The following is a 20,723-nucleotide window of genomic DNA, read 5'->3' as shown; positions in this document are numbered from 1 at the left end:
GTACAGTATGATAAAAGTAGTACCTTGGCTAACTTGAAGCAAGTTTAAATTGTAAACTGATTTTAATCAATGACCAATCTCAATGCGGTACAGAAACTATGTAAAATGGTTTGCTAGATGAACATGCATTATGTACAGGAACTGTTCATGTGTGTACTGTAGGTTGTTCACGAAGCATTTTTAAACAACCAGCAAAAAACATCACTCAAAATTTAATGTAACAATTGGTTACAGGGAATGGTTGAGCTTACGAAGTACATAATTTTTTAAAAGCATTCATAAATATGCTGTGCTCATATACTAATTTCTCAACCAATTAAAACAAGGTACTGAACATTGATATCCTGACAGCTTTATGCCCAGGCAACCCTGAAACAGTTAAGTATAATACTAGCTGTCCAAGTAGACTACTAACAATAAATATATATATGTGAAAATATTTAAGAGCATTAAATTACTATGTACGAACTTAAACAAGCTGAACCCACTTTATTCCAAGTTTCACGATATTAAAATTCATAAGTTAATGACACAAGACCCCTTTGGGCTTGATATGCATATTAAAGTAAAATCCACAATACAAATTATCTGTCATTTTGGTAAAAAAAAATTGCCAACAAAGCATGGAATTGCCAAGTTGGCTAGGCTTCACTGTGCCATACACGAACAACAGTAGGATAGTATTACACACCAAAACGTGACCAAAAAATGTTTTTGCAGATTTCACTGGACACCAGTTGCGAGTGGAAGATACCCTACATACTTTGTCAACCTTAGATTATCATGGCGTAAAAGATCGCTTTGATTATCAGTGACATTCTTCTGGCACCATTCTGCAGCTAAAAGACAAGTACAACAAATTGGGAAAATGACTGAATGAGCTCATCGACTAGCGGCTCAAAGTTGCAATGAGGAACTGTACAGTACTTGGCTTAGGACTTTCGCACAAGTAGAGCTCTATATACTGTATATATATGCCTAATACTAGAGGAGCCCTAATGTTACAGAAGTCAAGTTACCTTCGTACCAGGTATTTTTGCGGATGTTCTTTGGAATTGTTTAAGACGACATACACTAGGCCTAGCTGCATATTAATGATTCTGCAACATGTTTTACATTTTTGACTTACTTGTGGAAAAAGTTAAAATTTCATATTATATGCACAGAAATATAATTTTCCAATACATGTACAATTATGTAGCACCAAGTATCTAACCTTAGTTTACAGAAAGTATTGATGTTGTACTGTAATTGTATATTTGTCAGTAATGTTACTAGAGCAAAAAAGTTTGCGTCCCAGGGACGCATGTACCCCAAAAGGTTTGTGTCCCGTGCAAAAAGCTTGCATCCCGATGGCATTCATTGTATGACCAACTGTACTAGTGTAGTTGTAAAGATGCGATCATATTCACTGCCTACAAGGGCGTAGGAACCGGGGGGGCTGGGGGGGGCGCCAGCCCCCCAGTGAAAAATGTGGAGGGGCGGAAGTATCATTCCGCCCCCCCCCGCTTCGCAAGTCAGAAAACCCCTTTTTCATTTCCAAATGAGAAAAAAAATCTCATTTGGAGCACCAAATTGCATCTAAGGCCTGGTGAAAATACAAAATTAAGTTTACAAAATGGAGTGGGTGTTGAACTGTGCTATATTGCACCAAATTGCATCTGAGGCTACCTGGAAATGCAAAAAATTCCAAAGGGGAGGGGGACACCCCCTCCCCTTAAACCCCTCCCCCAGGCCGGCCATCAGTCTTCAGCCCCCCCACTCAGAAGTACCTTCCTACGCCACTGACTGCCTATACTGCGTTTATTGTATGACCAACTGTACTAGCATAGTTGCAAAGATGCGTTCATATTCACTGCTGATACTGTGTGAATGTTCTAGTGTGTGAGTGCCCTAGCTTTACAGTTTACATGGGGCGGCCGGCCTGACTAGCCCCTTTTCGCCTGCCCTTTCAACCAATTTTCATCACCCAGCCCCCTTTCATCCGCCATTGCACTTACATACTTGCCAACTCCGTAGTAGCTCCATACTTTGACTAGCGATTTCAACAACCAACTAGAGCTTCAAACATCCTCGAGCCTACAGTGTGCATATCTCTCGCTAAATTCCACACAGTTCACTAACTGCATGAACATGGGCCTGTTCGAACTTGGGAATTTCAACTGCACATGCTCATACTGTACCCTTAAAACCTGACCCAACATTTCCCCTGGGCACTTTGGAGTGTTTGCAAACCAGCTCCACAAAAATTACAGTAGGACTGTGTAAATTACCTTTTCTACGCAATGTCAATTAAATAAAAAATAAAAAATTCAATGGCTACTTTTGATGATGCAAGTAGTTTATACACAAACTTTACACCCAAAAATTTTATCGTGAACAAGTTTGCAACAAAGAAACTAAGTACTGTGGTATGAATGCACATTTTACATTAGCAAACTCTCAATGCGGAGGGCACAAAATCATTGTGAGATGAAAAATCCTTTTCAGTATCACAGTTGTAGCTTCCCTAAAAATTCATAGATTGTCTCAACTCATAACATTTTCTGATCAAAACTATAATTCAAATATTACCTGATAGTCTCACAGTAGAAACAATTCAAGTGCATCATCGCACCATGAGAGTTTATTGTCAAAACGTACTGTATTTGACAACAAGGCCTACATTATTATATTTGAATGCACACATATAATAGCCTATACCACAAACTTTGCTATCTCTACACAGGGGAAAGTAACGTTACATATTTTGTGTTCATTTAGTATTGAAGTTGCAAGAATGTTTGCAGACAATGGGAAAGGAACTATTAGCCAATCAAATCACAGGAAATTTAAAAAGCATCATTGACTATTTTTAGCATGAAATTTGATTGTTATGATTTATTTGTTTCCAAACAATTCCATCACATGTGGTAGGATTGGAAATAATTTGTTTTGCATAGGCCTAGTCATTCAGTGTGTGTACTTGGGGATTGTTTCTCTAATAAATAGTTTGCGTCCGCAAGACGCAAGCAATTTAAAGAACTTGTGTCCCTGATTTAAACATTGCGTCCCGGACGCAGAATCCTGCGTTTGTAACAATGCTTTGTACCACATTAGAAGTATGGGGACATGAACCGCGATCCTAGTGGCAAGTGGATTTTGCCTTTTGGCAAGTGAATGTCTAGTAACAGTTGCCAAATGATTAAACGTTTTCAATAAATGTTGATGCCTGATTTGCAAACAAGGTTGCAAGAAGGTACTGTTAACCTTCAAATCAAGAGCTACAAGCCTCATACTCATAATATATGGACCAAGGCTCAAAATAGACGGGGGTGAAGGGCGATTCGCCCTACGAAGTTGAAAAATCGCCCCAGAAAAGAAATCACGGGGGCGAAAAGAAAATGCAAATATCGCTAAAATCGCTCTCCACATGTACTCCTCAGTCAACGGACGCCGCACGCATTGCGTGATCATTTTCGCACACCCGTGTATGTGTATTTTTTTTCTCCCAGCTAGGTGTTGTGTATCATAGTACTGTGGAAAGAGTCAGCTAATATTGACAGCTCCTGCGATGTTTTTCCTAACCTAAGGGAAAAGTTTTGCGTCGTAGTAACGACCATGCAGTCTGTCTAGTAACAAAATGGCGGGAAATTTACGTCTCCTTTTTAATAGGAAGATCAGAACCGCAGCTGAATTACGTCGTAGGACATAGTGCCGTGTGGGTTATTTATGAACAGCTAACAGACTTGTTTCGATATAGGGGAATTGATCAAATGATTAACATGATAAAATGATATAGGCCTATATGAACCAATGGGGGGGGGGGAGGGGTATATTAATGTGATATTTTGGATTTCCGTGATTTCTTTTCTACCTCCGAAATTTACACCTCTCAATTTCCGTGAATTTCTTACAACAGCGTTACTGTATCATTTGATCCGTCACTTGCATGTTTGTCATTACCGATGCATATCCAACCTGCAGGGGGACAAAACTAATTACCTAACACACTGTAGCATACGCAAACTGGAGCCTATACCGCAAATTTTTCTTTGGATTTTCATAACGTTCCCAACATTATTGCAAGTTTCCCATGATTTTCAATATTTTAGTATCATTAGAGTAGGGACAATTGAGGAGAAGTGTAGTGCTGTAGCTGCTGAATATTATTCCAGATTAAAACTGACCATTGTGTACATTTTACGAACAGTAACTTTTTAATTATGGGTCACCCATGGGTCGTCATGATTGAAAGAATCAAGTAGGGTGAAAACGACAGGCTAGGCATGTGGCTTCAGTTTGCGCATTTTGAGTGTGAAACTTTGCTTTGAGAGTTGTAATAAATTTTAAATTCTTTATAAAATAGGCACCAAAATGTTGTCTTTAAACCTCAAATTTCTCAGAGCATTTGGGGGCTTCGACCCTCATACCCCAACCGGGGTGTTGCCCATGGACCCTACCACAGGCCCTAAGGCAGGCCCATGGACCCCCCCTATAACTGTGTCGCACTGCGTGCTGACTGACGCCCTCAGCGTTAGTATAGTATCACCCACAAAGTTCAGTGTAAAATTTTGTAAAAATTAATCAATTTTGTAGCTACAATTTATACAGTAAACACAGCCCCTGTCATCAGTAAAACAGCCCTCGTAAAAAATCTGCATGTGCTGAAAAGAGCCCTCATCACCCGGAAATTATTTTGAGCCCTGATATGGACCTCAGCATAACTTTCTCCAGGAGGATGCACCAGCAAAAGTTGCTTTAAGAGAAGCATTGAGACATACTGCTAAACCAGTAGGAAGGCCCGTGACTACCTTGCTTGGAAAAATAAAGTCGCAATTTAAGGGCGTTAACATTAACAATTTCAAGGAAGCAATAAACCTTGAGCAAGATCGTGATACGTGGCAGAGGCTAATCACTGAGATGTCAGATAGACAAGACTCAACTTACTACTACTACTAAGCATAACTTAGTGAGGCTATCTGTGTGACCAGCTTAAAACACCTGCTGGCTGTATAGCTGATTAACATCCCCTCCCTCCCACAAATTTCCAGAAAATAGGCCTACGTCCATCTGAGACTAGGCCTAGTTTTGATTCTAAAACTAGTGAAACACTAAAGTTAGGGCCATGCCAGACTCTAAAAAAAAAATTAATTGATCCGCCTACAATAACCTTGTGCTTCTAATACCATGCTTTAAACCAACTCACGAGTTCAACCTGAGTTAGTACAGTAATGAGTAATGAATAGTAGTTAGTTCAATAGTTGTGGACTGGTTAGCCTACGTTTAACTAAGTCAGGCCTAGGCTATTTAGCCTAAGTTTATCCAAGCCTAACTTTAACTTAGGCTAGCATAACTCCACACACACGTTTGTCCATAATTTCAAGTGATCATGCAACTCAAGGTCACATTCATGTTTCTGCTAGAGATAGTCATTCATCAGTTGTGACATACCTGCACACAGGAATATAAAATCTTTTTCAGAGAATGATCACTGAGAAGCAGGGAAAGCCACGTAAAGAATTTGCAAGAAAAACACATGGAGAGCACCGATTAATATCAGACGTTATTTTGCATCGCTGGTAAATACGCTGCACATGCACAGTATTTGTAGGTAAGCCCGTATCTAGGCGTACGTGCGCGCGTTTTCGGTTGTTTGCCAAAATCAAGGTCTCCTTTCGGTCAAAACAAACCCGCTTGTATATGCTAGATTGTTATTTACATAACATACGTAGTAAGATAATCGATCGTCGAAGGGCCTAAGTCGGACTGAGAGCTGCTAGATACAGTACATAATTTCTTACTCGGTACATCAGATGAAATAAGTGAACGTTGGAGAACTTTGACGAACGTTGACTTGTCGAAAATCAATACAGGAGTGGTGCAGGGTAGGTCAAATGTGGATTCTCGCAGAACTGATCTAGTGTTAGGTAGGTCTATATCTATCTACCAGCTAGTACCTACTACCTAGTAGTACTACTATACTACACTACTAGTAGTAGTACAGTAGCCTAGGGTATGTCGATGGTCTAGTAAGCCCAAGACCAATACCAGCAACAGTACTTCATTAATATAAGGGTCTAGCCTATAGGGTTGACAAAGCAAAGTTAAATCTAACATTACGGTTTAAACTTATTTGTAACATTCGTAATGTTGGCGAATGAATGAACCAAACCAATTGGTACTGCAAATGCCTTACTTTGATGTGTGATTTTGCTCAATTCAAAGTACCTACTTACAATGTGGCGATTCATCTGACATCTTAACCAAAATATAACAATAACTGTTTGCAAACTGCTTATTCACTAAAGAGCCTGTGTAGGAGAAATATAGAATCTGAATGTAGAATCATGCTATAGAAGATCCTGCTAGGATCGAAAGGTCAGGCCCACTTTCTTTTTCACAGTTTATTATTCAATCAGACACAGCTTACTAATCAATCATGAGGCTGAATGTAGAATCATTCAGTCTCTGTAGAAGATTCTGCTAGGATTGAAACATCAGGCCCACTTACTTTTACACAGCTTATTACCCAATCAGAGTGCAGAGTAAAACTGCACAAGTTTGACACTTGCTGATGAAGTGCCAATTCCTTGGTGATGGAGAATAATGAGGATGCTGCACTTAATTCTTTCATTGTTATAAACATTACCTTCTCTTTGATACTTAGGCCTAGGGAGAAGTTATCAAAATTTGTTCAGACTAGGTCGATGAATAAATGTAACTAAAGTAAAGTTAGAAAACATTTAACATTGCAATATACTGTATGATGTATGCAAGACATTTAGTCGACATTTGCAAAAACTGAATGTGTTGATATTAAGCTTGTTTTCTTCCTATTTATGTTCATGTCAATTGATGTCTATATTCGTAGTTAACAGCTGTCATAACCCAGAAGGGAGGATGGATTTTTGTTCTGTGCTGCCAGAGGAGCTCGTCTTGTCCTACATCCTTCCCTATCTCAGCATTGTGGATTTAGCGGAGTGTAAACTGGTTAGTACAAGATGGCTGGAAATGGTTAGGAGATACTACAAAAGTCTGAAGGAACTAGACTTGACTCCTTGGGATTTCATGGTTACTGAAGATTATCTTGTGAACATCATCATGCATGGACAGCTACTCAGAATCATTCGGTAGGAAGCAGACTTTAGTTTCATAAAATGCACCCCCTTCCCCCTCCCCCTATTCCTGCCTCCACTTAATGGAAATGGATGAAATTATTGTACCTGGTTGTCCTTGCTGACAATCTTGACTTTGAACAGACTAAACGAACTAGAGAATGTAGGCCTTCAATCGTTAAATTGTAGCGCCACTCCAATTGCATGCTGGGAGTCACTGAACATATCCTTAGATTAAGATGCTGGTCATTCGTAAATGAATAAGAGTGATTGGATAAAAGTTCAAAACGTTGTGAAAGTGTGCCCTATCTTCATAAAGTACTGTAATTTTACAAAAGTAAAAATTGGTTTTGTGGATAATGATCCTATATATAGCTACCTTTATATCACACTTCTATTTTTTCATTTATCAATCAGATTATCTAAATGCTGGCGAGCCTCCACTGCAACAGCGGTATTCTTGGTAGCTAACACCTGCTCCAGGTTACAAGTCTTACATATCAGTCACTGCGGTTCCTTAACAGACCAGGCCGTTGAGGATGTAGCCCGGAAGTGTAAGGAGTTGAAGGAAGTTGATATGAGCAGTTGTTACAAGGTAAATACCAGCAATTCTTGAAACTTGGTCAATTGTGTCCTAATTTAGGTATTAATTCCCTAATGTGCCTTTCAATCATAAGGTCTCGAGTCACTCCAAGATTAATTTATGTCGTCCAGTTACAGAGTTGTTGACAATTGACAATTCATATTCATGGACGTTAAACTATGAATCTAAGAGACTGACTTTGGTCAGCTTGCGGCTTTGATAAGCCAATGATGGCTTCTTCACGAGTTCCTGCTTGCAGGAGAATCTAAAATACATACATTATGTTACACTACATGCTGTATCATTCTAGATGAAAGAACTAATATCCCCTAGCTTGATATATGTTGTCCAAAATAAGAAAGTCAATGGCATAACAAGTAGGACCATTAGTTTTCTCTACCACCAGTGATATCTAGAAAGTAAACCCAAGTAGATAATATTTATCTACCATAGAATATGTCATTGTCATATCTATATCTATCTATGTTTTTCTGCAGAGTTCGTTGTTTTAATCTGTCAGAGATCATCATTTTTCTAAGTAAATGGCAACTACTCTTCTCTCCCTGTGTTTTTCAGATTACCGATGCCGCTATGTGCAGTCTTGCGGATCATGCCAAAAACTTGGAAGAACTCTACGTGAGCAGTGTCTACGGGGTTACTGATTTTGGAGTCAGTCAGTTAAGCTTCAAGGGGCTGAGTTTAAAGACCCTGGATGTTAGTTACTGCTTCAGAGTCTCTGACAAGGGACTCGTTGGGATCCTAAAGAGACCCCAAGAGACAAACTTATTAAAGTCACTAAGGATAAAGGGATGTGCTAAGGTAAGTTGTAAGTGTATAATAGTTAAAAACTGTAGCCATATCAAATTAAATTGCTTGTCAAACTTCCTAAATTGATAAAGTTTTCATGAATTCACTCTGTTCATTAGTCCAATACAGCAAAATATATGGTACATGTTGAATTTGGCAGTAACATTAAACATATATTTCTTTCTGGTGCTATCAGCTGTTTTCTTAACTGTGAGTTATAACCCTCATATATCCAATAATGTGTTGATTAGTTTGTTCCATTTGTTAGAAAAATATTTGTAAATTTTGTTTTTTACAGAGTAGTACAAACCCACTATGTAACCAACATTGTGTATACAAACATATCCTGTTTACATGTGAACAAACTATCTGCTTAAATGCCATCGAGTATCTACTCCGATGTACCAAATTAAAGTTTTCCCTTTTTTCAATTGTCAGATCACCGATCCATTTATACAGCAGTTATGGCAAGCTGGTGTTGAAGTCAACAATATGTTCTGAACGGAACAACACGCTGACATTTCATGAAGTGAGGATAAGTTTCCCAGTATTTAAGAATCATTCTGCCGAAACGACGTTAGCCTCTTCTCTTGTATGTATCAGGTGAGGAGATACATATCTACCCTTGATATCACAGTAACAGCAAACACTAAATTCATGAAGTGAAACAACATATGACAGTGTGATATGAAGGTGTTTTTGTTAACTTTGCCACATTTCTATTCCAATTCAGTTGTGTTCATTTTATCTTATCATGTTTCAAACTAGATGCCATTTGTCAAGCAAGAGTCTTCATGACAAATAACAACTTGATTAATACGCAAATGGAGAAAAAGGCCTAAAGATTTATCTGCTTTGGAATATCTTGGACATATGCAAATGATTGAGTGGCCTGCACTGCATTATGCACTCAAGACACAGAACGGTGGGAATGAGGAGGGGGGCGGGGCGGCAAAGAGCCTTAAACCTCCCTGCTCCCTCAAATATATATATTTAAAAGAATATGAAACAACCTTGTGCACAGACCTTATTATACACCTAATTAGCACCTGAATATGCCTCAGAGCAAACCCCCAGACACCCAACATAGGAGTCCCTTCAGTGATCTTAGACACACATCCCTTCAATGATCTTAGACACACATCCCTTAAATGATCTTAGAATCCCTTCAATGATCTTAGAGGCACATCCCTGCAATGATCTTAGAGGCACATCCCCTCAATGATCTAAGAGGCACATCCCCTCAATGATCTTAGACACACATCCCTTAAATGATCTTAGAATCCCTTCAATGATCTAAGAGGCACATCCCCTCAATGATCTTAGAATCCCTTCAATGATCTTAGAGGCACATCCCTGCAATGATCTTAGACACACATCCCTTCAATGATCTTAGAATCCCTTCAATGATCTTAGACACACATCCCTTCAATGATCTAAGAGGCACATCCCCTCAATGATCTTAGACACACATCCCTTAAATGATCTTAGAATCCCTTCAATGATCTTAGACACACATCCCTTAAATGATCTTAGAATCCCTTCAATGATTTTAGAGGCACATCCCTTAAATGATCTTAGAGGCACATCCCTTAAATGATCTTAGACACACATCCCTTCAATGATCTTAGACACACATCCCTTCAGTGATCTTAGAGGCACATCCCTTAAATGATCTTAGACACACATCCCTTCAATGATCTTAGAGGCACATCCCTGCAATGATCTTAGAGGCACATCCCCTGCAATGATCTTAGAGGCACTTCCCCTTAATGATCTAAGAGGCACATCCCCTCAATGATCTTAGACACACATCCCTTAAATGATCTTAGAATCCCTTCAATGATCTTATACACACATCCCTTCAATGATCTTAGAATCCCTTCAATGATCTTAGACACACATCCCTTCAGTGATCTTAGAGGCACATCCCCTCCATGATCTTAGAGGCACATCCTTTCAATGATCTTAGAGGCACATCCCTTAATGATCTTAGAGGCACATCCCCTCAATGATCTTAGGGGCACATCCCCTCAATGATCTTAGAGGCACATCCCCTCAATGATCTTAGGGGCACATCCCCTCAATGATCTAAGAGGAACATCCCTTACATGATCTTAGAGGCGCATTCCCCTCGATGATCTTAGAGGCACATCCCTTCAATGATCTTAGAGGCACATCCTCCCAATGATCTTAGAGGCACATCCCTTAATGATCTTAAAGGCACATCCCTGCAATGATCTTAGAGGCACATCCCCTCAATGATCTTAGAGGCACATCCCCTTAATGATCTTAGAGGCACATCCCCTCAATGATCTGAGAGGCACATCCCCTCAATGATCTTAGAGGCACATCCCCTCAATGATCTTAAAGGCACATCCCGTCAATGATCTGAGAGGCACATCCCTACAATGATCTTAGAGGCACATACCTACAATGATCTTAGAGGCACATCCCTACAATGATCTTAGAGGCACATCCCTTCAATGATCTTAGAGGCACATCCCTTCAATGATCTTAAGGGCACATCCCTTCAATGATTTTAAGGCCATATCCCTTCCTCTTTGAATTCTTGGATCTGCCCCTGCAATCCATTCAATTGTCATCCTTTTCCAGTTGATGTTCATCTTCTTTGCTTTGTTACAGAGTTGTTGGTTCAAGTTGACATCATATAGCATCCACTGCTCGGAGATAGTATAGCATCAACTCGTGCTATGAGATGCCTGAATTTGAGATGAAGAGGCAGAAATATTCCTTGTGTGACCAGGTTCTACATACAGGACAGTATATTGGCAATGAGAAGATCCACAGGAGGAGTTTGTTACTTGTATTGAAATACTTTGAGATACTAAATAGACTGTATCTAAATGGAAGGTCGATTTGTATCAGTACAACCTGCTATAGTCTTTCAGTACAGTATATATAAGATATGTCATCAGGGTTTGGTGGATACTGTGAGATGTGGAACCTAGAAACAAATACAATAGTTTGAAAACAATACCACATGTACGGATGAACACAGAGTTAGCAGCAGGATAGGTCGGAAGATGCAGAGACTACACCTGTACAAAGGCGGAGTGTATAGGCGGAGTGTATAGCCTAGTGGTTAACGCCAGCGTCTCCCAGTCATGAGATCCCCGGTTCGATTCCCCGCCAACAGCAATGTGTGTCGTCTGGCAAGGGTGTTGTTCAATAACAACTTCCCGACATGGACGTTAAATGAATGTGTGCCGAGAGATTGGCTTCGGTCAGCTTGCGAGTCTACAAGCCTCCATGGCTTCTTTCGCGAGTTCCTGCTTGCGGGAAGATCACATATACATACAAAGCAACAGGTTCAAACTCAATGCATTTTGCGACAATGTTAGTTACTATCGGAGATTTAAAATAATATGGACACCTAGCCAATTTGCCCTATATTCTCATTCAAATTCTGTTGAAATTTTTTGCAAAGCTCTTTTTTTTTTCGTTTCCAAGATATACACATTGGGAGTTTTGATCAATCTGGGCAAACTCATTAAATATGTGCATACAATGGCGTGGAGTGTCGGGCTTATCATTTTTTAAAATTTTAGCCCTTAATAATTACAAGCCCACATATATCATTTGAATAATATGATGTTCCCATTTTCAAAGGCAAAATATTTCAAAATTTTCCTTAGGCCACAAACCTATGTTCAGTGTCCTTGAAATGAAAGTTGTGAAAACAAAGCAATAATGAAACAGTAAATTAGGCTGTTACTACCTTTACATCATCAATGTGCATAGTTAGCTAATGTTTATTCATAAGTAACGCTAGAACTAAGAAAAGACTTGTAAAATGGTAAATCTATTATGGAGTTTGATGGGAGTTGCAGTTATTTCCATGATTTCTAATGCCTATTAGAGTGATTAGGAAAATGTTGTTCATAGGTGTCAGTAGACTTTTAAGAGTGGAAATGTACACACCAGTTAACTCAAATGATGATTTTTTAACCTTACCATGATAAATATTTATTTAGATTGTTAGATCAGCATCATCTGTTGACAGATTAAAGAGAAATGGCACTGGAAATTCTTCCTTGTTATTAGCCTGCCACTTGGCAACATGATAAAATATTCTTTCACTCTTAGTGATTATTTCATGGTTGTTCTTGAATAGTGACAATATTAGTCACACAAATGTATACGCCCTAGCATATTACGTCTATATACACAGAATCATGAACATTTATCAGTTGAAATGACAATACAATAATGTTAAATGCATGAAAAATTTCCACTCAAGAGGCACTGGAGTGGAAAATATCTTTCGGACGTTTCAAATTTATGTCAGTTTGTTGAAAATCTTTGACTTTGGTGAATATCCAGAAGCACGCTTGTTCAGATACCAAAATGTTCTATCAATGTTTATGTTTCAATCCATGTGAATGTTTCACTCCATGTGAATTGACTGCAATACCTCACTCTCTCTGCTTTTAAGAACGGTAAAAAACTACCGCCAGGACCAAAATTTAAGTTTAACAAGTTTTGAGGACCTCTTTGCAGGAAACAACTGCAAATGTGTGAAACAACTTGACATGTTAGCTACAACTCTCATAGAAAGCATGCTAATGTGACCATATTTTCAGTGTGTTGTTTACCCCTCTTGAGACAATAACATACCAGTCTTCACTGTAGTATTTTGATTCAAATCTATTCAAAATAGTATATTGCCATCAAAAATTGGAAAATAATCAATTTATCAATTGATATACCAGTCAATGAGTTAAAGGAAGTTAGAAATATAATGGCCAGATTTCATACCAAATGAAGTTGAAAAATTTGAAAAATATGCTAGAAATTAATACTGAATGTGCATGTTGAAGTTGCTGTGAGAGCATTCTGTTAACAAAGTAAGCAAAGTAATGAAATCAGAAATACTACGGTAAATAATAAACCTCTCAGACGGAAATTTTAAAGAGGGCAAGATGCAATACTTGAAATGCTACTTCTGAAAGCTAATTGTCATCTGGAATGGATTATTTGATAAACTGTCATAGTGAGTAGCTCCATGGGTGGATGAGTTCTAATGTTGACTCACAAACGAACCATTTGCACATTAGAGTCATCTTGATACATAATTTGACTCCTGTCATTACCTGTTAGAAAACTGTGAAGCAATTAAGTCATGAAAATGTGCAAAGTTTAAACAGAACTTGAGGTAAATGTTTAAGATGAATGTTAAAGGCTTCGCAATAAAACATCCAGACTATTGAAATTTTTGTTTTTTTATTCAAATTTAATTTCTTAACTTCAATTTCAATTCAAGTACATTATTTTGCTCATATGAATTGAATCACGACACAGAACCATCCTGTAGGTCACTTCTATATTGTGCCCATTATCTCAGTTTTTTATATACTTTATTTACTATACTCAAAGGAAGAACTGGCCTTGATCACATAACAAATATGAAAATAAACTCTGGACACTTGACAGAGTAGTATTACCATACGTTCATGAATATGCATCGATTTTATCAGACCTTCACTGCTTAGCATGAAAATATACATATATTCCATATAGGTATGTGTGTTTGTACACATACACAAATGTATAACAAATATATAAGTTGAGATTTCATTGAAGGTGAAGGGATACTTCTCCCCTCAGGTGAGGTGATAAGTATGTGTGTGTTCAGTGGTTTTGTGTTGAGTAGGATATGTTATGTCATCTGCCCTAGATACTTTCACTGGTCATATGTGGTCTATGGGGTCATATGTGGTCTATATGTGGTCTATGGGGTGACTGAAGAATGCTGCAGAGTTGTACATGTAGCTGACCTCCCCATCAAGCCTTAGTACATGCCATTGTTATATCTATATTGTATCTATTAAATATTAATAAATGTTAATTTATATCAGCATGATTAGATTCACAAGAAACAGTATGACTTTTCATGTTGGTTTCTGATAAATTGTCAACAATAGATGTAATTTTTTCCATAATTTCAGCATGAATAGAACTTTCAGTTGTCTTAAATCAGGCAATCCAAGATGGTGAAAACAGTTATCACATATGTTTGAAACCAGGATCACATTTATGGTGTGTGTTTAAGACAGTAGTACCTGAATCTGTAACATTACTAATAAGGCAACATACACAGATATTACATGTGCTATGTTCTGAGTGAATCTCCACTGGTTAAATATCACAATGAGTAATATTATAGAATGCTAAACAAGCCATACAATGTGATCTGTTATTACTTTAATAAAATCATTTTTAAAGAAAATAATTGTTTTCAGTTAATTACTTTTAACTCCATGGTAATTCAGTATTATAGAATGCTAAACAAGCCATACAATGTGATCTGTTATTACTTTAATAAAATCATATTTAAAGAAATGAATTGTTTTCAGTTAATTACTTTTAACTCCATGGTAATTCAATATTATAGAATGCTAAACAAGCCATACAATGTGATCTGTTGATACTTTAATAAAATCATTTTTAAAGAAATGAATTGTTTTCAGTTAATTACTTTTATCTCCATGGTAATTTCAATTCTGTAAATGTGATATAAAAATAAGGAAAATATTGAAAATATCAAAATTTGTGAGATGCATGGAAGAGATAATACTTATTGAATAACCAGTACTGATCTACCTCCCTCCTTTAGCACCCCACTTTTAAGCCCCCCCCCCTTATCCTCCACACCCCCTTGCAAAGAGCACTCCTTCCCCTAATCTTTCTGAATTTTGAGTCGTCACAGGATCTTTGACACTTGTCACAGTAAAAAAATGATCAATTGCTATTTATAAAGGTTTTGATTACTACAGTACATGCATTCAGCCTCCATCGTAAAAAGGAAAAAATTACAACAAGAAATAAAATAAATGATGAACCGAGATGGACACGTATCCCAAGAATTGAAACGATATTTCATTGTATTTAACCTCTTCATTCTGTACTAAACTATGTGTACATAAAGCTTACATGACCACGTTTTGTTATTTCAAAAATTCCTAAAACTTCCTATTCACTTGATGGGGCAAAGTTATTCCTCTAATGTCACTGGGAATAAGAAAAAAAAAATATAAAAAGAAGTAAATTTGAAGTGCCATGGTAAAGGCTTTGGGCTAAAATGACACAGGATGATTAGCGGGAGAAATACTGACTAATGTGTAAAGATGGAAAAACTTATCATTCATACAATACTTTTATTCCTTCAATTCCTACTTCAGATATACCCTACACTAACTCCCCATCAACCCACCCACCCCACCCCCTTCATCTTCCCAGGCCCTTCAAAGCAAAAAGAAAGAATAAAGTTGAGCATATGCTGTGCAATAGCTTTGTACAAGTTTAATTCTAGTATTAAAGGTAATTGGCTAAGTATCACAAAGTATAACCATCTTCTAAAGATCATAGCTTATTCTACTATTTTTATCATACTGAAACCAATTAAATTGAGCATAGTGCAATGCTACAGTAAATGTGCAAATATCTTGTGATTTTTTTGTTTAAAGATGTTATCTTCAACTAATATAGATATGAAAATTAAACTGAAAGAACAAAGGAGTTATACTACAACAACTCCTGTAATGTGCTTGAAGCTTTTGGATTGGTGCATGGCTGAAGTATTTATCTCTGAAAAAGTAACTTTAAAGCATATTGCTTAATAATACTCAATTTTGTTAACATGATTATGGAATGTACAAAAACATAAAGAAGTTATTACTAGTATGTGACTTTTTCCAGTTTAACGTTTTCGTCTGTTATTATCTAGGACTACAAATATAAAAAAATTGTTATAGATCTTATCAAATCTGTCAGTGAAAATAAAGATGTAATTCTTTTTTTTTTGGTTTTCCTTTAGCAACTAAATCAAATGCTGTTTATTCTTCCTGTTCAACAATCTTCTTGAAAGAAAATGGTTGAAATAGGTAACCCTCTCCGGTGTAAAACTTGTTCTGGAATTCCACCCTGATAAATAAAAATGGAAAAAAGGAAAGCATTTAGAAAATGAAACAGGAATTCAATGAGATGTAACTGATTCTTTAGTTTCATCAGTCAGGGCACTGTCATTGATATGAAGAATATGTTTTTTGATAACGTTAGAAGAGTATGTAAAGCAATAGTTTATGATAAAATTATTCCATGTTATAACTGAGAAAATAATTCTTGACATTATATATTGAATAATCATATGAGCGTACTTAAATAACCTCCAACTCCCACAAGGTCGGAACGTTCTGAGAATGGTTTTGATTCACTGTGCATCCATATATCCAACCATGCACTGTACAGATGCCTATTTGCCAAATGTAGATGTAGTGTTGAAAAACAGACTTTAAAACACTCAAAAGAAGATGTTTGCTACTCCAAATTCCTTACATGGATTACAAATGATATTGTTTCAATCTACTCTTCATGCAAAAAGTTTTCACAGATTAGGAGTTAAATGTGGCCGAGCCACTCAATCCTATTGGTTATCCTGGTGTTTATCACCACTAGACATCTATGCTTTGGTAAAGTGTTTTTTTTTTAATATATATTTTCATGTTATCTATCATTAATATGAAAAACCTCTGGACTATCATTTTAAATTCACCAGTATTGCAACAAACAAAGCATTGGTTTTTCTGTAATTAAGCATTTAAGCTACTAAATGGTCCCGACACATTAAGAAGGACATTATCCCACAGAAGGTATTTTGGAGAGGGTTTTTGCAGATTTTGACATTGTGCCATGCTGAGGTAATGACAACAACCTCAAGAGGATTAAATTTAAAGCAAGCAGACAAAGGGTACAATAATGTACAATCATGTACAATAATATACAATCATGTACAACACTTACCAGTGAAGTCTGAGGGCGTGCAGAAATGCTGAAAGGCCTTCCATTAGGAGTAGAATGCCTATGGTAAGGGCAGCCCAGAACGCAAAGACGGAAAACATGGCAAAGCCACCAACGATGAGCCATACTACTGTCATTGGGCTTTGCTTATCCGGGTACAGTGTAACCAGTCCTATACCATTCTGCATCACCATAGTCCACAGTACTTCAGACAGCTCTGGGAATCAAAGCATGCAAACAGATATATGTAACATTAAAAGATAGTACAAAATGTATGTTTTAACACTGTAACTAATAATAATCAGCAGTTATTTTTAAGACGCTTAAGCGACCATGGGAGAAACCCGCAAGGGCTTATGGATTACAACTTACACGTCGGGTAGCTTCCAATTCAACATTTTAATTCAAATTTGGCATCTTTTCAATTTTGAAAGTCCTTTCAGATGGGAAAACCGTAGATTGCTCTTGGATGAAAAACCCACCTTACTATGACCCGGCCGGGAATCGAACCCGGAACCTCCCGATTGCTAAGCCTCATTGCTTTAAATGCCAACATCTTTATCCACTCGGCCACAGCACTGGTAACTGTACATTCTACATACACTGGTTGGTAGTTAGTTTTACAGGTGGCCTCTGTACACTAGTTCAAACGGTGGGTACAGGTGTGAGGTGTGGAGTGCCATACCACCAGTAGAACAAGCTTACTAAACACGGTTTACTTTACAGACTTGCAGTGTAGGTACCGAATCCCCTGGTGGGTACTATTGTGACCTCTAGATTACAATGCCACCAGTAAAACAAAACAAACCTAATGTCATCATATTTCACATGAAAGAAAAAAGTTAACAAACTGCTTATGTACTGCAAGCAGCCTGAGAAGGTAAATAACATTCTGAGAGCCTAGCATTGCAAACCTAGCTAAATTTTTTTCAGACATGGACTGAAATGAAAACATGAAGATGCTCAGGCAATTTAATCAGAACACTAAATAATGGACTGAGTAAACATAAAACGGAACAATATCCAGGCTATCTTACTTTAAGAAATGCTGTTTCTTTACCAAAATTGTACAAAACCATGGGTGCAAAACAATGAGTAAAAAACAAAAGGACCAGTGAAAGGTCACAAGTATGAGTACCAGGCCAGAAATAATAATAAAACAATTTTCATTCCCTCCTGAGTACACTTCAAACCTGCGAGTACAAGTACCACAACACCTTAATGTTTGACTACAGCTACTGGTATGTACACCACTAATACAAATCTGAACTTTCCATTAGTGAAGTCTACTACAAAGCAGGTACTTCCACCACTACCTTTAAGATCCTGGAATGGATGAAGCAATGCCATCATATTCCAGATTATACAACACCTAATTGTATTCTGGTCATTTGATTGGTCAATTCCTCGTTGATTGCATGCAAAATCCGCTCTGTTCCACTCTATGAAATAGAACCATGGGTTATACTTTTTTGGTAGCACTTTTTTCAATGGTAAGAGAGCAGAGAAACCTGTCTGTTCAAAACAATCTGTTGCATGAGTGCATTTTACCCATCTTATAATAATATGTTGTATAAAACAAATAATGAATGGTTTCCATTCGTGCAATAGGGCAAATATTTCATTCGTTGAAAGATGAAATTTGTTCCATTCAACTCGGCTGCGCCTCGTTGAATGGAACATTCCATCTTTCAACTCATGAAATATTTGCACTACTGCACTCATAACCATTCATTACTTGTGTACTAGTCAACTCACCAGCGTGTGCTAAGCTCAGAGCCCAGAGTCGTAGATATGAAGCAGTGTTTGATATGCATCCCAAACAGAACTCTATGGTATGGATGGCCTGTAGCACAAGCTGTTCTCCGAGAGAATCCTCCTTCTGAGATGGAAAAAATAGACAAAAAGAGATAAACTTAACACCAGGAGGTTGTAAAAATTATCTACACAATCATGAAAAGGCCCCAGATGTAAAATTGTTAGCTTTCAGAGAAGAAAAAGATTTTGAAGGAAGCTAAGATAGAGTGCCATCTCTTTTTTTTTAGTTATTTGTCTTCATTGTTTGCAAATGGAAATGAGGATCTATCTAGTACAGGGGTGGGCAGCCTTTTTTTGAATGAATGAGCCAAATTTAAGGAGTGAAAAATTGACATGGCCGCACCTAACCAACGACCTGCTGTTGATTTTAAACCTTTGATTCCGAGGACTTTCGAGCAATAGGTGTGTGTACTTAATCTGTATTCACAAAAACATAATGTCAATAAAGTAGATAATTAATGGGGAAAATAGGACAACCTTACAACATCATTAGTGCCGATAAATTCTAAGCAGCTAGCTTGTTTTTTTGTGATGATGTAAAATAGATTGATTTTTTTTCTTTTGCTTGGGACATCTCCCAGAAAAAAAACACTGGCTGGCCGCATGTGACCCACCCCAGATCTAGTATCTACAGTATGAACAAATATGATAGCCATTATCTGTTTTGTTATTGGTAGCGCTAGGTGCATTCAATTTCTAGTATTAAACAGAAGTTCACCAATGGAGGTTGAGCTGTGTTGTGAGGCTGTTCTCCCCAACAAGACTGATCTTTCATAGCTAACACTGCCAACTGGTGAAGCTTATAACATATCCTGATTGGGATTTCATAATCCATTTGGAAGTACCAATAACCTTGGAATAATTGACACATGGGTTATCCTATATTATCATGAGACATACATACTGCCAAATATGTTTATCCAAAGGTGTACAAGCTAGATGACCGTACAGACAGATTACATCTCAAATATTGTGACATACAGCAATACCAATAATCTCATTAAAGGTATGAGTTTCTTGTCAAGCTGGTTGAAACTGATATTAGATCAATTTGTTCATATGTTGACTGATTTCTTGGTATGTTCATTTATCCATCAGAATGTAAGAGTGTTTGTTCAGTGATTTCTCTCAGAGCATGTATATAGAGCTTGTATATCAGAGTTATAGTTCATTTATCCATCAGAAAGTGAGACTGTTTGTTAAGTGGTTGCTCTGAGAGCATGTATATAGAGCTTGTATATCAGAGTTATAGTTCATTTATCCATCAGAAAGTGAGACTGTTTGTTCAGTTGTTGCTCTGAGAGCATGTATAGAGAGATTTTATATCACAGTTCTAGATCATTTATCCATCAGAATGTGAGAGTGTTTGTTCAGTGTTTGCTCTGAGAGCATGTATATAGAGCTTGTATATCAGAGTTATAGTTCATTTATCCATGCGAAAGTTAGTCTGTTTGTTGAGTGGTTGCTCTGAGAGCATGAATAGAGAGCTTGTATATCAGAGTTCTAGTTCATTTATCCATCAGAAAGTTAGGCTGTTTCATGGATATGTTCAATGGTTGCTCTGAGTTTCTTGGAGAGCATGTATAGTTATAGGAACA

At 37.4% G+C, this 20,723-nt stretch overlaps 3 protein-coding genes across 9 annotated transcripts in view; 1 reads left to right on the top strand and 2 right to left on the bottom strand.

Annotated features, from left to right (window-relative positions):
* Positions 1–5,587, bottom strand: part of LOC139966841 (mitochondrial coenzyme A transporter SLC25A42-like) — a 28,576-nt gene extending 22,989 nt beyond the window's left edge. The window contains exon 1 of the mRNA XM_071970249.1: positions 5,434–5,587. The gene's annotated coding sequence lies outside the window, so the exon portion shown is untranslated. The remainder of the gene's footprint in view (positions 1–5,433) is intronic.
* Positions 5,588–5,686: 99 nt separating this feature from the next.
* On the top strand, positions 5,687–15,332 carry LOC139966842 (uncharacterized). Of its 3 annotated transcripts, none has more exons than XR_011792777.1 (6): positions 5,687–5,867; positions 6,854–7,112; positions 7,515–7,692; positions 8,257–8,499; positions 8,926–9,090; positions 11,134–15,332. XR_011792777.1 is itself a non-coding variant. In XM_071970250.1 (6 exons), exons 2-5 carry the CDS (start codon positions 6,883–6,885, stop codon positions 8,986–8,988), a joined length of 714 nt encoding a protein of 237 aa, XP_071826351.1. In that variant the 5' UTR covers positions 5,687–5,909; positions 6,854–6,882; the 3' UTR covers positions 8,989–9,016; positions 11,134–15,332. The 3 variants fall into 3 exon arrangements, 1 of the variants encoding a protein (XP_071826351.1); XR_011792776.1 differs by having other exon boundaries at positions 5,687–5,909; XM_071970250.1 differs by having other exon boundaries at positions 5,687–5,909; positions 8,926–9,016.
* A 143-nt stretch (positions 15,333–15,475) lies between these two features.
* LOC139966840 (V-type proton ATPase 116 kDa subunit a 1-like) overlaps positions 15,476–20,723 on the bottom strand; it is a 29,548-nt gene continuing 24,300 nt past the window's right edge. For 4 of the 5 annotated variants that reach the window (XM_071970242.1, XM_071970248.1, XM_071970247.1 and 1 more), the window contains exons 19-21: positions 19,066–19,189; positions 17,311–17,524; positions 15,476–16,434 (exon numbers count right to left, since the gene is read on the bottom strand). In XM_071970242.1, the coding sequence (XP_071826343.1) occupies positions 16,347–16,434; positions 17,311–17,524; positions 19,066–19,189 (426 nt within the window). In that variant the 3' untranslated portion in view covers positions 15,476–16,346. The remainder of the gene's footprint in view (positions 16,435–17,310; positions 17,525–19,065; positions 19,190–20,723) is intronic. The other variant, XM_071970246.1, reaches the window with a different exon arrangement.

Source organism: Apostichopus japonicus, chromosome 4, assembly GCF_037975245.1.
Source record: "Apostichopus japonicus isolate 1M-3 chromosome 4, ASM3797524v1, whole genome shotgun sequence".
Taxonomy (NCBI): domain Eukaryota; kingdom Metazoa; phylum Echinodermata; class Holothuroidea; order Aspidochirotida; family Stichopodidae; genus Apostichopus; species Apostichopus japonicus.
This window is presented reverse-complemented; position numbering and strand designations above follow the sequence as displayed.